Below are 16,307 nucleotides of genomic sequence, written 5' to 3'. Positions count from 1 at the left end.
CTTTCTTGAATTTCGAGTGTTTTGATAAACTAATGGAAACATCTAAGGATAACAAGATTTACTTGAGCTTAATTAAACCAATGAATAAATATTTATCGAGTGCGAATAAATATTTGTCAACATAAATAAAAGTGTTGGTTATTATATACCTTCGTATCTATTTTTCTTTTCGAGTAAAAATAATTTTGTATCACATGAATATTTGCTCTTATATATGTGTGAAGAATATGATTAAAAAGATAAAAGAAAATGGTTCTTTTTACTTAAACCATTTGGTATCATGATAATATTGATTCAATTAATCCAAATTAACGTGTGTGGGTTTTAGAAAAGGGGAAAACACTTTTAATTAGCAAGTTTTTTTTTATTTTCATAACTTAAACTCAATATCTATAACTAGCTAAAAGCGGAAGAATCACATTTATCCCACCATCAAATGGTGAGTTCTCCTTGTTTTTATGATCACTTGAAACAAAGAAAAGGGTACATTGGAGACTCAACATCAATCAATGATACTTATTGAGTATATTTGGGCAGTATGGTGCACTAAAGCTTCTGCTATGCGCAGAGTTCAGAAAAAGATTCGATCACAAGGACCTATATATTGTACGCAACTTTATTTTGCATTTCTGTCAAAGATTGTTTTCAAGACTTGAATCCATAATGAACTTTAAATTTCGAATACACTTGTCTTTTGCTCCCACTTTGTATCGATTATACGGAAAAGGGCCTAAAATATCCTTAAACTATTGGAAGTGGTACAAAAATACCCTTCCTTAACCTATTGGCTCCATAATACCCTTGACGTCAATCTTTAGGGCCTATAATTCCCTTATTACTAACAGCCCTTGTAACAAAAATAATTAAAACTTTCATTTAATACTTAAACATCTACCAAGATCAGCTGTGGCATTGAATCAGTGTTTATTCTACAAAAAAAAAAAGAAGGGAAAATGGAGTTTCTAGTTGGGGGGGGGGGGGGGGGGGAGGTATGGATTAATTGGTGGATCCGGGTTGGGTTGGGATTTTGATTTGTTTAGGTTAATTAAATTTTCAACGAATCATAGCATGCCATGTATTAAATGAAAGTTTTAATTATTTTTGTTATAAGAGTTGTTAGTAATAAGGGCATTATAGGCCCTAAAGATTGACGTCAAGGGTATTATGGAGCCAATAGGTTAACGAAGGATATTTTTGTATCAATTCAAATAGTTCAAGGATATTTTAGACCATTTTCCGTAGATTATATTTATTTATCAATTATTGCATTATATTATACATCTAGAATAAAGTTGATGCATTTTTTTCAGACATGCGTACATGAATTTCACAAACAAAAAGACAAAAAATGTTTTGCATGGCCAGTAGAAAAGTTTGACTAATATAGTTTGATTTTCTATCTAATTCTTATTATATTATTATGACTTGGTCATATAATTATTACTTGGTTAATATATTCTTAATTAACATTTGATGTAAACAAAAAAAATAGTTATTTCATCATCGATTTAGAGAAAATTATTATGATATGACTACAATTTAATCCTTCCACCTTAGAAAACAATCTATGAACAACCTTGGTTGTGTTTCAATCGAATAAATAAAATACACGTATGGTTCAATAATCAATTATCACACTTATAATTAGGCTCACGTTTATAACTTTTTATCAAACTAAAACATTCAAAATGCAAATAATATTAAATGTTTAGGTTTTTAGGTTTAGGTTTGACAAAGCACAAAATTGAACATATAATCCTACTACAATAGGACTCAAACTAGATCCTTTGCTTCACCAATTCAACAATGATATAAAAATAAAAATGTGATTTTGTGAAGAAATAGATTGAGTTAAAAAGACAAAACTAAAAAAGTAGTTTAGATATGAATATTTTCTTGTGGAAATTAAATTCCATATTTTGACATAGCATAATTAATGTTAGTTTGTATTATATACTAAAGTTAGTTGAGTATATAAGAAGGCTGCTAATTAAGTCTTTGTCAAACTAAATGCCTCTATCAGCAGACAAGAAGGCGCAATATGTGCTTTCTATGTTTGTTTTTAGACTTGATGAGGTTCCTAAAAAGTTGTTGGTCGATATCGTGAAATTATTGCTTGAAAAAGTAAGAAATCAATTCTTATCTGATTATAACGTGTGAATCAAATCTATATTTGAATTGAATTTTGTTGAATTCATAAATAGAATTATAGCTACATCCATGATAGTCATATTAGATCAAATTCAAGAAGAACTAATTAAAAGTTATGTCCTTTAATTTTGGATATATATAGATAAGTAGATATTTAAACTGTATAAATTTGAAGAAGTAGACACACGCGTCTTATATAATAAAATATGTATGTGTGTGTCTTACATGGTATAACTCAAACTAATTCGAGTGTATCTCACACGAAATGACATGTAGAACGTGTGTGTCTACTTGTTCAACTTTATACAAATTTATAAATGTCTACTTATATATACTAAAAATTGAAGAACATAAATATTAGCTAAATCCAAATAAAAGAAATGTTTATTATGCCCAGAGGAAAACTAGAAATTGCTAAATCAATATTCAAAGTTCAAATACAATGTCAAACAGTAAGGAATTTTAGTGGTTTAGCAATTAGTTAAGAGTTCGATTATCCACCTCGTAATCCTCTACCTTCTCCCTTATATAATAAAAAATTAATTGAAAAAAAATATATATCAAAAGTCTCTAATAATACTTGACACTTTGGAACGCGGCACGTGTACGTATAGTATCATGCCACATGCCCATGGGAGATAACATAATATTTATTTCTATTTTATCATAATTATTTTCAAATCATGTCCTATTTTCGAATAGTACAGGAGTATATTTGGTTCATTTCCCGATTAAAAATAAATTATAATAAAGTTTTTAAAAAATCACAAAATATTAAATTACAATAATAACCTTAACGTACAAGTTTGCATGTGTTTATACTGTTAAAAAATAATAATTCAGTGGGGACCTAATGCATACAATCAAGGCAACAATTGCAGAAAGCAATGGAGCCTTTGCTTTTGTTTTTTTGTTAGCAACTTTTAATTTTATAATCCCAAAAAATGTAATTATTATTTTAATATTAAAAGGTGATAAGGCTTTTAAATCATCTGTAATATTCAATAGATATGCATGAGTCAAAATTGAGAGATTTCTTATGCAAAAGTCCAAGCTACAAAAAGCCCCACACCATTTTTTTTCTTTCTATTGATCTAACCTCACCCTCTTTTTATTGACATTTACTTTAATTTTCAAAACTTACCATATTAGACAAGTTGATTTTTTTGTCCCCTTAGGAATATGGTTCGGAATCAAAGATATTTCGGGATTATAATTTCAAAATTTATATGAAAAAAATGAAATTAGCTATAAAAAAAAGTATTGGAAAGAGTGATTAGACAGGAATATGGCACACACACAACTTCATATTATGGAGGACATGACTTTAGATAAGAAAGAGAGAAGGTCGCGTATTAGGGTAAAAGGTTAGTAGAGATAGGATGTTGTCTTAACTTGCGAAGGTGTAGGCTTATTATTGCATGTCGTAGTACTAGTCGTATCATTATAGTTCCTGTCATATGTTGTTTAATTTATTGCATTTCGAATATCATACTATTTTGTTGTTATTGTTTCTTTCTTGTAAACTTTACATTGTTATTATTATTAATTGTTATGTTTTTGTCATTGTTTTCTTTTCCTTCACTTGAATTAAGAGTCTCTCGAAAATAACATCTCTATTTTCACGAGGTAAAGGTAAAATCTACGTACACTCTATCTTCTCCACGCCTCAAGATTCTACTGAATATTTTTTTGTTGTTGTAAGTTAAAGTAACTTTTGCACTTTTATAAATAGTAGTGATAGCTATATATTTTCTATAGTGAAGAATTATGGAGATTGAGAGATTAGTGACATTTTGAGTGATTTATTTTTCAAAATAGATGTATTATATTTCGTGTAGACAGACATTTACGCTATTTTAATTATTTTTATATTAATGGAAAGCTATATGGTTTGTTAAATAGCCATTGCACAAAAAAAGGAGAATTTTTTTTAGTGCTATAATAATGGAGCTGTTAATAGTAATTCGAGATAGAGCGTACGCGATGTTATTCTTATTTTTTGGATAGAGAAATTATTTTCAATAACTTTTTAGCTTAAAAGAAAGGGATGCGACCCGAGAACTTCTAAGAAGGCCACCCCATCCTAGTACTAGTACCTTCGTCTAACACACTTAACTTTAGAGCTCTAATGAAATACAAGTATTAATGTTAGTACGATCATATCAATGTTAGTGTATAGAAGTTAAATTCATAACTTCTTCATGAGTATAAGTTTAGTGTGTTGACAGTGAAATATTTACGTATTCAGATTATTTAAAAGATAATCACAAATAATTTAATTTAATTTAATAGGTTATTAATATTTATTAAAAGTTAATTATCAATCAATAATTAAAGAAGAATTAACCTAAATAATTATCCATCTAATTGATTAAACTAAAAATAGCCTATAAATATATAATATATATGTATATTCCATATATTATCTATGTATACTAATATATAATTAATGTATAATCTATATATATTAACTAAAAAATAATAAATTCATCTGATTATTTATATAAAAATTCCATTATTTCGATAATATATATAAAAGGTTATGTCAGTATATATAAATTAAATCCTTCCTTTAATTTCATCCTCACATATATGAGAATTGACTTGACTTTTCTTCAAAGGAGGTTCCATGTATGAAAACTTAGCCTTATTATTTTTTTTCCATTCACAAGAGGGGTTACCTTTTGTAAAAATAGATAAACAAGAAGGGCAACATGGGAATTATAATAAAAGAGAATATCATACTTTACAAGATTGCCCATATTTATATGCATGTCCTTTTGTAAATACTTTTCTTTATAAGTCATATAACATTTATTGTTTGTTGAAAATTGAGAAAAACTTCTTCTCTTAGTATAGATTATTAAAAAAAAATCTCTTCTATAATTAGTTTGTAAAATTTCTTATATTATTAGTGGTTTCATTTGGTTCATGGATATTGATATCCCTAGGGTTATTGGGGGGTGGTTATTATTATTATTCTCGATTAATATTATTCAACTATTTCTTTCTTCATGGCAAAAACAACTCAATCCAAAACTCTTTTTTTTCTTCTTCTCTTCATTTGGTTACTCATGAATATTTTTCCATCTAGTGGAAAATCGGTCACTATGCAAGTCCATCACAAACAATCAGCTCCTACTGATACTGACACGACTATGACCACGACCACAACCATGACCACGACTACAGTTGGTACCGGTGGGACCGGTACGCCGAGTCGAAAATATTATGGAGAGGCTCTTCATGAGGTTCCTAGTGGTGCAAATCCGGAGTCCAACAAATGAAAAAATTAATTGCATCTTATTGAGCAATTTGGTATTATTAATATTATAATTATGATTATGATTTTCTTTTTTCTTCTTTGTTTTATCACAAAAAAAAAATGTTAGTATGTTATACATGGGAAATTATTAGATTGTTCTCTTATGTTTCTACTATATAGTATTAATGTTTTTTAATAAATAAAAGTGGATTGTATATATTCCCCCTTGATGTTGTTAATGTTCATGATGAATATTTGAATGATCATCTGGTTATATATTTGAATAATTTTTTGGTTAGTTTTTCAATACCCTACTCAACATTTTTGGAAAATAGACAACTAAAGGGTTTTTCAAATTTGTGATCTAATCGAGACTGAAATTTTAAAAAGAGTTATGAACGAAAAGGAATAGCCATTATTGATGAAGAACATGTGAAACCATTCTGTTTCAATGGTATGAGTAACAAATGAATTTTCAGGTTTGAAAAATTCGATTTGACCACTTTTTTACTGAAATCTTTTTTCAACTTACCAAATTTCAACTCTTTTTTTCAAAGTGAAATACATCCTCAAAAACATAACTCTAACTTTTAATACTTTTTGTTTTTTTAGTTGATTTTTAAAATTTAAATGTAGATGTGAACACAAAGGATGTTTGATGAAAATTCATGTCTTGTGATTCTTGAATTATATTTTTTAATGCAGTGATTCAGAGATAAAAAAGTTTGAGACACCCATAAAATACAGTTGTGTCAGATTTTCTTTGCTACAGATCATGATTTTTTTTATATAAAATTTTTTTTATTGAAAAATAATGTTACATTTGAGTTTTGTCTGTGTCTTGTCAAAAAAGTGGCCCATGTACAAAAAAGTAGCTGGCTATGATAAGAGAAAAAAGTTTAATGAGTTGATATGATTCCATAATTATTATTAATTATAATATATAGTGTGAATTAAAATCATGGGTGGTTTTGTCGTATTTGTATGAAGCTTAATTAATATTTTAAGATGTATTTTTAATTATATTGACATGAGAAAGATTATAATTCATAATATTTTTCGTATAGTTTTCGAACATCTAAATTTAAAATTTAAATATTGAATTAATCTAATTCAATGTAACTCCAATGATTAATCAAATTGACTTTTGTGAAGCAAAATGTGACAAGTAAAAGTGAAAATGAAATATATTCTACTGAATATTTTTTTGTTAGTTGAGTTATGTTTCAAGTGAGTGGTAGCCTAGACACCACAACATATGAATTTAAATTTGATGAGTTCAATTAATTTTAATATCGCTAGGCATTACATCTTCGAAATGATATATAAGTTCTGAGTTTAATTTATTAAATTTTAAATTTTATGAGTTCAATTTTTAAGATTAATACAACTGATCACTAATTACATATATATATTTTTTACATAATTTAAAGCACACATTCATCATATAAACTTTAGAAGATTTTGCATAATTGAATTAAGTTGTCTTTATTATATTTTGTTTGATTTGTGAATGTCCTTTATAATAAAGATTTTAAATAGTCTAAAAGAACTATTTAATTATATATGTGTACTTAATTTAGTACCTTAATCTTGAAGATATATATATTGACTTAATTTTATACATATCCAAAAAGAAGAAAAAAACTACTGTAACCTTTTTTTTCAAAATTTCATGTTTGATTTGGTCTTTGTGAGGTCCCAATAATGGATGTTCCATCTACATCAAACTGAACATTTACTATGGTATTTTTTACAAGACAAATAGAAGCTGCCAAAATGTAGCCTGGAAAAACAGCATTATTTTTTATATTAGAAATGTTATTTTTTGTTTTCCGTGTGATGTTTGGTATCTGTATTAAGGGTCGATTAAATTTGAATTAATTTGGTTGAAATATTATATGTTAGAGGTAAAACACTCTTACCAAAGGCTATTGGGGTCTAGGGCCCGATTGAAGACGAGATCGATCTTTAGTTAAGAATAAAAAAGTAATATTTACCACTCCATAATATATGTGTTCGGTCCCTATGCATTAATATTGTATTAGCTTGTTGATACATGTGGGTAAACACGCAAGAGGGGAAACTATCAGGGTCGACCAGAGGATCAAGCCATCAAACCTTGGGTTTTCGGGTCCTAAAATTTTTGGGGGTCCAATTTTCTTTGATTCGGTGTTTGATGGAAATCTGTATTGAATTTTGAGATAGGTCAAGTCGATTAAAGTAGAAAATGCTTTTTAATAAGATTTTCTTTTACTCGAACTCAAAATCTCTAGTTAAAAAATGGTGAAACTTAATTTTAATCTATAACTTGGTTCTTTTAAAAAATATGAAGAAAAAATATAAAATATCCCGTTAAAATTAAAAATTACTATTCCTACTTTAGTAGTTGATGCAAAAAGAAATAACCAAAATATTACGAGGAATTAATGATGTTTTCTTTTTTGTGAGCAAAAAAGATTTTAGAATTTTCCAAAAAATACAATATTTTGTCCCAATTTTTGGCCCCATTTGACAATTCACGATGACCAAGAAGTAGCTCGTATTCACTTTTTTTTTTTTAAAAAAAGGTGAAAAAATAAAAAATGGGGATGGGAGAAGAAGGCATGAAGATGGGATATCGAACTCTCATTAATAAAATAAAAGTTCATATAGTAAATCAACTGAGCTATTAAGATTTTCTAGTAGTTTGTATTCTCACTTTTTCAATTTTACACTTCTTTCAACATGGTTATATGTAAATACTCCTTCCGTGCTATTTTAATGGTCACTAAAATAATATTTTAAGAATTATCAACAGATAAATTTTATAGTTAAACAGTGAAAATCGTTGTTAATCCATTTAATAGTAAATTATCAAAAAAAAAATTATGTTAGTTACCAACTATTTGGCGAATAGCAACGAATTCTAATATTTTCTTCTTGTAGTTATGGATATCTGAATAATCTTTTTCTTATTTCTGTATTTCTTTCCCATGACAATTAAGAACAGGCAATTCAAAAATTTCACTTCGAATTTTGGACCTTAACATCCTGCTACTCATGATGTTTCATGATCAATATTGAAAATGAACGGAGAAGTGATGGAACGTGCAGAACCACATATTGAATTACTCCAGTGCGGCACGAAGTCAATGATGCCGAGTCGGCTCCTATGCTGCTAACTATGTCCTAGTTGACCCCCCTCCCCCAACACATTGGAGGTTCCATATTATGTCATCATAAACACCGGGCTAAAGGACAGTTTGGCAACTCAAGCGAACCGCCTTATCTTATTCCAACATATGGACAGAAGGGAGAAGTTTGTGAAGATAAATTTATTATCTATACCTCCGATCGAATGAATGGAGGATCGACCAATAATCTAGATTTTCATGAGCGTTGATGAATTCTAAAAGTGTCTGTCAAGGACGCTAACGCATATGCCGAGATGATCATCACCGCATTTATCCGCACTCGTCGTTTACCTCAAATAACTAAATACAAAACATATGTACAATGAACTTCTTCTAGTAATACTGAATTAGTCATCATTTTTTGTTCCTGAGCAGTGCGCATGTATTCATGCATATATGCATCATTAATATACGAACAACACTAGTATATATACTTATTAAATCGAATTTGAATTATATATACTTAAAATGTTTACAATTTTAAGTATACCAAGAAGATAAATAGCCAAATATATCTATGAGGGTGGACGAAATATTAAATTACTCATTTCGTAGGTTTTTAAATGTTATTAATAGAAGATATTAATTATATTGCAACAATAGGGCAAAAAGAATAAAGTATATATAATTTTGAAAAGCTCTTCAATAAAGTTTACGTACATATTAGATCTAAAAAAAATGTTGGTTATGTTATACTCATGTACTTTTTGCTTTTTAACATGTTGAGTTATTATATTAAAATTACACTTTAATAGTGTAATTCTTGAGATCAGTGACGCAGTTAAATTTTTTGTTAAAGATGTCCAAGATTATAATATTCTATGCGTGAAATAATTTTTGACTGATATATTTTGTACAATAATTTTGTGATGAAGACTATATGTGATTATGCCACTGGTTGCAATTTATTTGCTGTAATAAGGTGTTATCACGCTCAAAACTCATTCTAAAAGGATAAATGATCATGAGTAAACTTTCGTATCACCAAAAATATCATTTTAAATCAATTTTCTAAGGTATAATATATATTTTGGATTTTTATAAAGACTAACAAAGAATAAATAACAAGAATAATAAAGTTATTTAGTAAATGAAATAATTTTCTTTAGATATTAAGAGGCCTAGGATAATGATCTTCCCAATTATCAAAATAAATTGTTGACGTGTAACTATAATCTTGTTAAACTATTCAAAACTTTCACTTTGAATTTTGGACCTTAACATTCTGCTACTCATGGTGTTTCACGGTCAGTATTGAAAATGAACGTTAGGAACCACACATTGGATTAATCAAGTGCGGCAAGAAGCCGCTGATGCCAAGTCGGCTCCTATATGCTGCTAGTTATGTCCTACTTGGTCCCCCTCCCCGACATGTTGGAGGTTCCATAACACGTCTTGAGCATCAGACTAAGAGGCGGTTGAGCAACTCAAGTGAACCGCCTTACTTTATTCCAACATATATAGGGACAAAAGGGAGAAGATTGTGAAGATTGTCTTGTTATCTATACCTTCAATTGGATGAATGGAGGATCGATTGATTCAAATTTTCATGAGCATTGGTGGGTTCTAGAGTGCCTATCAAGGACGCTAACCCATAGGAGTAAAAAGATGTCTGAAATTAGATATGTTGATGTGTTTTGATTGTTATTTAGTCCTCTGTTTCTACTTTCAGAAAATCAGAAGAAGGGAGAACTCTATTTATAATCCTTTAGCATACTTGATGCATTTACATTTTGAGAAAACTATGGAGTCAATTTTTGTAAAAGATTGGGCATGTCCAATCTTGAAACTTTTAAAGAGGATAGGCATTTCATAACATGTGTTTTGTTATTGATTATTAATATACGAGGTAAGGATCATGACTAACCCCCGCCGACCTGAAGGTGGATTAAAAAAAACTAAAAAACTAAATGCATGCAAAACATGTATTTTTCATACACATTTATCACTTATTATAATCATGAATAATTAATGATGATGGTATGTATAATAAACTTCTTCTAGGAATACTGAATTAGTCATCATTTTCTGTTCCTGAGCATGTTACCAATTTATCATGCATATATGCATCACTAATATTCGAACAACACTAGTATATATACTTACTAAATTGGATTTGAATTATATATATTGATAGTCTAATTATTATTTTTATCTCATCAGGTCAATTTATTTGTTTGTCGAAGTACTAGTATGTTATGAAAAATTACATTTTCGAACTAGTCTACTTAAGTATTGATGAACACGGAGTTAACATATATTTATATTAAGGGGAGATTGATAAATCAAATGAAGACCAATAATTGAGATACGTACAAACTTGAGAATAGAACTATATTTATTAATGATGACAAGATGGACAAAAGCTTTTGCTTTAACTCAACAACAACAAAAGAAGAATATATGTATGATAGATATGAACTTGTTTAGTTACTAGGAATATCAAATTTCAACAAGTTTTTCAAAGAATAACAACTAATAAAGGTGATTAACCACTTGATATAAGAGCACCTAGGGCACTTCTAAGAGTAAATAGGAGAACATTACTACCCCTTGCTTATTATTGCATGCAAGAAGAGTGAAACTTTGTTGATCAATGAAGACCACCACCAATGCCGCCACCACCACCAAAGCCACCGCCACCACCAACTCCACCTCCAGTACCAGCACCAGCACCGGCACCAAATCCTCCACCTGCTCCAAAACCTCCTCCTGCACCTCCACCACCACCTCCTCCACCACCACCGATACCTCCTCCAACACCTGCACCTGCACCAAAACCACCTCCTACACCGCCACCTGCTCCACCACCAATTAGCACCTCCTCCAATGCCTCCACCCCCTCCAGCTCCTCCTCCAATGCCTCCACCAGCTCCACCACCAGCACCTCCTCCAATGCCTCCACCCCCTCCAGCTCCTCCTCCAATGCCTCCACCAGCTCCACCACCAGCACCTCCTCCAATGCCTCCACCCCCTCCAGCTCCTCCTCCAATGCCTCCACCAGCTCCACCACCAGCACCTCCTCCAATGCCTCCACCCCCTCCAGCTCCTCCTCCAATGCCTCCACCAGCTCCACCACCAGCACCTCCTCCAATGCCTCCACCCCCTCCAGCTCCTCCTCCAATGCCTCCACCAGCACCTCCTCCAATACCACCACCAGCTCCACCCCCAGCACCTCCACCAATGCCACCACCTCCTCCAGCTCCTCCTCCAATGCCTCCACCCCCTCCGGCTCCTCCTCCAATGCCTCCACCAGCACCTCCTCCAATACCACCACCAGCTCCACCCCCAACACCTCCTCCGGCTCCTCCTCCAATACCTCCACCAAGACCACCACCTGCACCACCTCCTAAGCCGCCACCAGCTCCTCCACCAAGACCACCACCTGCACCACCTCCTAAGCCACCACCAGCACCTCCACCAAGACCACCTCCTCCGCCTAGACCACCACCACCTCCAAGACCACCACCTGCACCACCTCCTAAGCCACCACCAGCACCACCACCAAGACCACCTCCTCCGCCTAGACCACCACCAGCTCCTCCTCCAAGACCACCTCCACCACCCGCACCTCCACCTAGACCACCACCAGCTCCTCCACCAACACCAAGACCTCCACCATGTTTAAACCCACCAAAACGATCACCAAAACGACGATGCTTAAATAGAAACTTTTCATCATCTTCAACTCCCCTCGTAACGTCATCACCAAACACCACATAACTTTCCACAACAAACACAAACAAGAGAATTAAAACCCCAACACTACGACCAGATAATAAACAACCCATTCTATATGACTCCAACTCTTAAACCCTATTTAACAAAAGAGAACACTACTAATAATATCCAAGGCATGCAAGAATGTTTACAATATGATCCTATTATATAGTGCAAGAAAATCACATGGTAGGTCCACTTAATAATTACAACTTAGAAGTGAAACTCAACTGTCACCTTCTAATGAAGTAAATGCTTGTGCTCTCTAATTGGGCAGAAGATTTAATTCTTGCAACTGCCCCTCTCCCCCGCACACAAACACAAGCATTGTTTTCATTACTGCTTTTTAATTTGGTTCTGGCAAATTTGACTTTTACGGTATCTCTCATTTATACAGATAGTACTCTGATCCTCTGATTCATATTAGGTGAATTATTGATACGATCGATCATCTCTTATGAAAAATATTTCATGGTACATGAATAAAGTGTTACTATTTAATACTATTGCTTTTTTTATTATTTTTAAACTATTCTCGTAGAAAATGTGACGTAGTTAAGAACATTATTAAATAAAAGATAAATACAAAAGTCCTGATAATTTTCTTGAATTTTGAATAGTTCACTTATTTTGAACTATATAAAAAAAACTCAACAATTCACTGAATATGAACTAGAGGGAGTTTAATTTTTCACCGAAGCCGCCCTTGATGTGAACCTTGATATACATTGTAAAATACAACTTTATTTAGCAAATTGACATGAGGAAAGTTGCAATTTATAGTTTTTCCGTATAGTTTTTCGATATCTAAATTTTTAACTATAAAATATTAGATTGAACTAATCCAAATAAGATTAATTAAATTGACTTTCGAGAAGCGAAACATAACAATCAAATTTGGGACAATGAGAATACTTTTTTTATGAATGCATGGTTATTTATAATTTCTTATACTGCACGTCATGTATAAGTTAAACTCAAATATCATACGTGCAAAAAACTTAAAATCTTACCCAAAATATTAGGTTAATTTACGCAAATATCCTTTTTTTTCAGCCACCTCTTTGTAATATTTCAAAAATTGTGCAAAATATAGCTCTTGGAACTAACGAAAGATTAAATCGTCTACTAATACCCCGAAAATAGAAAAGATGACCATTTACTAAATAGTTTTAGAGAGTGATAACCGACGAAGCCGCATCTTTTTAAATAATTAGTTGACTTGTGTACTAATTATTACTACTATATTAAATCAAAGTAGAAGACTTTTTCTTCAATGTATAGTGATGTTATCTTGGGGGTTGGGCTCTGTATGCCATTAATGGTGAAATTTAATCTACTTCCTGCCAACAGTTTGTGCTTTCTCTTTCTGAGTACAGATGTAGATAGCTATTTGTTTGAAAAATTCTTTGGTCTAAAAGTATTCATGGCCTTTATGAACCATGACTTTTGTTCCTATCACCTCTTTTTATGTAGATAGTACTAATAGTATTGTTGTTATCAGTTTGTGTATGTCTCGACTAATCTGTCAGTTTGTGTATGTCTCGACTAATCTGTCATGTGGTTAATGTCTCTTTATAAGTACGTACTACCACATGGATTGAGTAATTCTGCCATCAAGGTTTAGATTGATGAACTGAATTATTTATGTACGTTTGATATGTGATAGTATTATTTTTATCTATTTGTGTACGTCTCGACAAATCTATCATATGGTTATATTTTGTGTCTGTATATATGTAAGTAGTCCATATGAATTGAGTAACTATGTCATCAAGGTTTAGATTGATGAAAGAATATATTTAGGAATCGTTTGATACACGGGATGAAATATGTAAGCTTGTGATTTTCTATAAATGTATTTTATCATACCTTTTATATGGGATATTATAATCTCACTATTTTAGTTCAATTCTGTGATTAGCTAATATCTCAAATAGAATATGGGATAAAACTAATCTCAAATTTTATCCTAAAACGTCTATTATCCTTATCTCACATACCAAATGACTCCATAAGTAATTGTTATGTTGCATTTTGTAGTATATTTGGGTCAATTTACGTGTGTATCTTGACTAGTCTACCATATACTTGCTATAGATGTATATCGGGTAACTTTATCACCAAGATTTTAGATAGATGGAAATAATTCATCCAATGCACATGTGAAATCTATATGAAATTTCAATTACTAGAAACACACTTCTCGAAATTTCTGACTGCTCGTCAGATATGAAATAGTTTTCGCAGATTTTTATATGTATCTTAATTAATTCATCTAGTGTTTTGATATCTTCCACAATATACGTATCGAGTAACTCTATCAAAAGATTTAGATTGATGAAAATAATTTAAAATTTAATTGTTGTATCTACATATAATTTCAACATTATATTTCCCAAAATTTCACTCTTAACACGCTTGCTTTTTAATTTTCGCAAAAATAAAATTTAAGTAACAATCAAATGTTGGGTCGGCATGCATCAGTCTATTTAATGAAGTGTTACTAGTAATTAACTATTTGTGCAGTTTAAATTTATTGAGCTGAGATGATATTTAATTCTAAGTATTATAACAGGAAGATAATTAAATAGCCAAATCTATCTCTGAGGGTGGACAAAATATTAAATTACTCATTTCGTAGGTTTTTAAATGTTTTATTAATAGAAGATATTAATTATATTGCAACAATATGGCAAAAAGAATAAAGTATATATAATTTTGAAAAGCTCTTCAATGAATTTTACGTACATATTAGATCTAAAAAAAAGAATGTTGGTTATGCTATACTCATGTACTTTTTGCTTTTTAAAATGTTGAGTTATTAGATTAAAATTACACTTTAATAGTATAATTGTCGAGGGTGTCCAAGATTTAATATATATATATATATATATATTATACATAATATAAATTTTTGACGAAGGGTGTCTGATTGACCACCTGTACTATATGTGGCTATGCCACTGGTTGCAATTTTATTTGTTGTAATAAGTTGTTATCACGCTCAAAACTCATTCTAAAAGGATAAATGATCATGAGTAAACTTTGGTATTACCAAAAATATCAATTTAAATCAATTTTCTGAGGTATAATATATATTTTGGATTTATATTAGACTAACAAAGAATAAATAACAAGAATAATAAAGTTATTAAGTAAATGAATTAATTTTCTTTAGATATTAAGAGGCCTAGGATAATGATTTTCCCAATTATCAAAATAAATTGTTAATGTGTTACTATAATATCGTTAAACTATTCTATATCAATTATGAATTATTTTTTACCACAAATTCTGCACTTTCTGTTAACTCGATTACAAATTGTAATGTAATTAAATAATGTGGTGGATGGTGACATAAACAAGAAGAAATAATGAATATATCGATGCAAATCTAGTGTACCATAGGTTTAGGTAATGTGCTGGTTATATTAATCATACTTAGGTATTTTTTTGAATGCATGCACTTCGATTAATTCATCAGATATTTATTTTTCTTTTATTAGTAAAGATAGAAAGTTATTTCTAATCATAAAAACTAGATGGATTAGGGAGAACTTATGTATTATCGCTCTCTTTTTCTAATGTTTTATTTTTGGGAAAACTACATAAATGGGTCATAAAATCTAAAATAATTACAAGTTCATACCCAAATTCAAAGTAATTTCTGAAAGACCCATTCTCTCATAAATAATTACAGTCCATACCCCCCATTCATTAAGGGTGATAATTTTCGCTTAAGTGCTACTAAATCGGTATCATATACTGTATTTGTATCATTAAGGTTGATAATTTCGCTTAACTGATACTAAATCAGTATATATATACTGTATTGGTATCATTAAAGTTTCTTGTTCAGAAATTACTTATTAGTCAATGATATTATAAGAGTATATATGTATATTGTTGTGGTATCATTAATGTTTCTTGTTCAGAAATTACTCATTAGTCAATGATACTATAAGAGTATATATATATATATATATATA

General features: G+C 30.6%; 1 protein-coding gene across 1 annotated transcript; it reads right to left on the bottom strand.

The window, feature by feature from the left end:
• Positions 1–10,912: 10,912 nt before the first annotated feature.
• LOC107063196 (glycine-rich cell wall structural protein-like) lies at positions 10,913–12,452 on the bottom strand. Its single transcript, XM_015314769.1, is given in 2 exon segments — positions 10,913–11,411; positions 11,413–12,452. Coding segments are annotated over 2 exon segments (1,197 nt in total). The 5' UTR covers positions 12,387–12,452; the 3' UTR covers positions 10,913–11,188.
• Positions 12,453–16,307: the final 3,855 nt, after the last annotated feature.

Source organism: Solanum tuberosum, unplaced genomic scaffold, assembly GCF_000226075.1.
Source record: "Solanum tuberosum cultivar DM 1-3 516 R44 unplaced genomic scaffold, SolTub_3.0 scf00319, whole genome shotgun sequence".
NCBI lineage: Eukaryota > Viridiplantae > Streptophyta > Magnoliopsida > Solanales > Solanaceae > Solanum > Solanum tuberosum.
The sequence above is the reverse complement of the archived record's forward strand: the minus strand, read 5'-3'. Positions and strand labels throughout refer to the sequence as shown.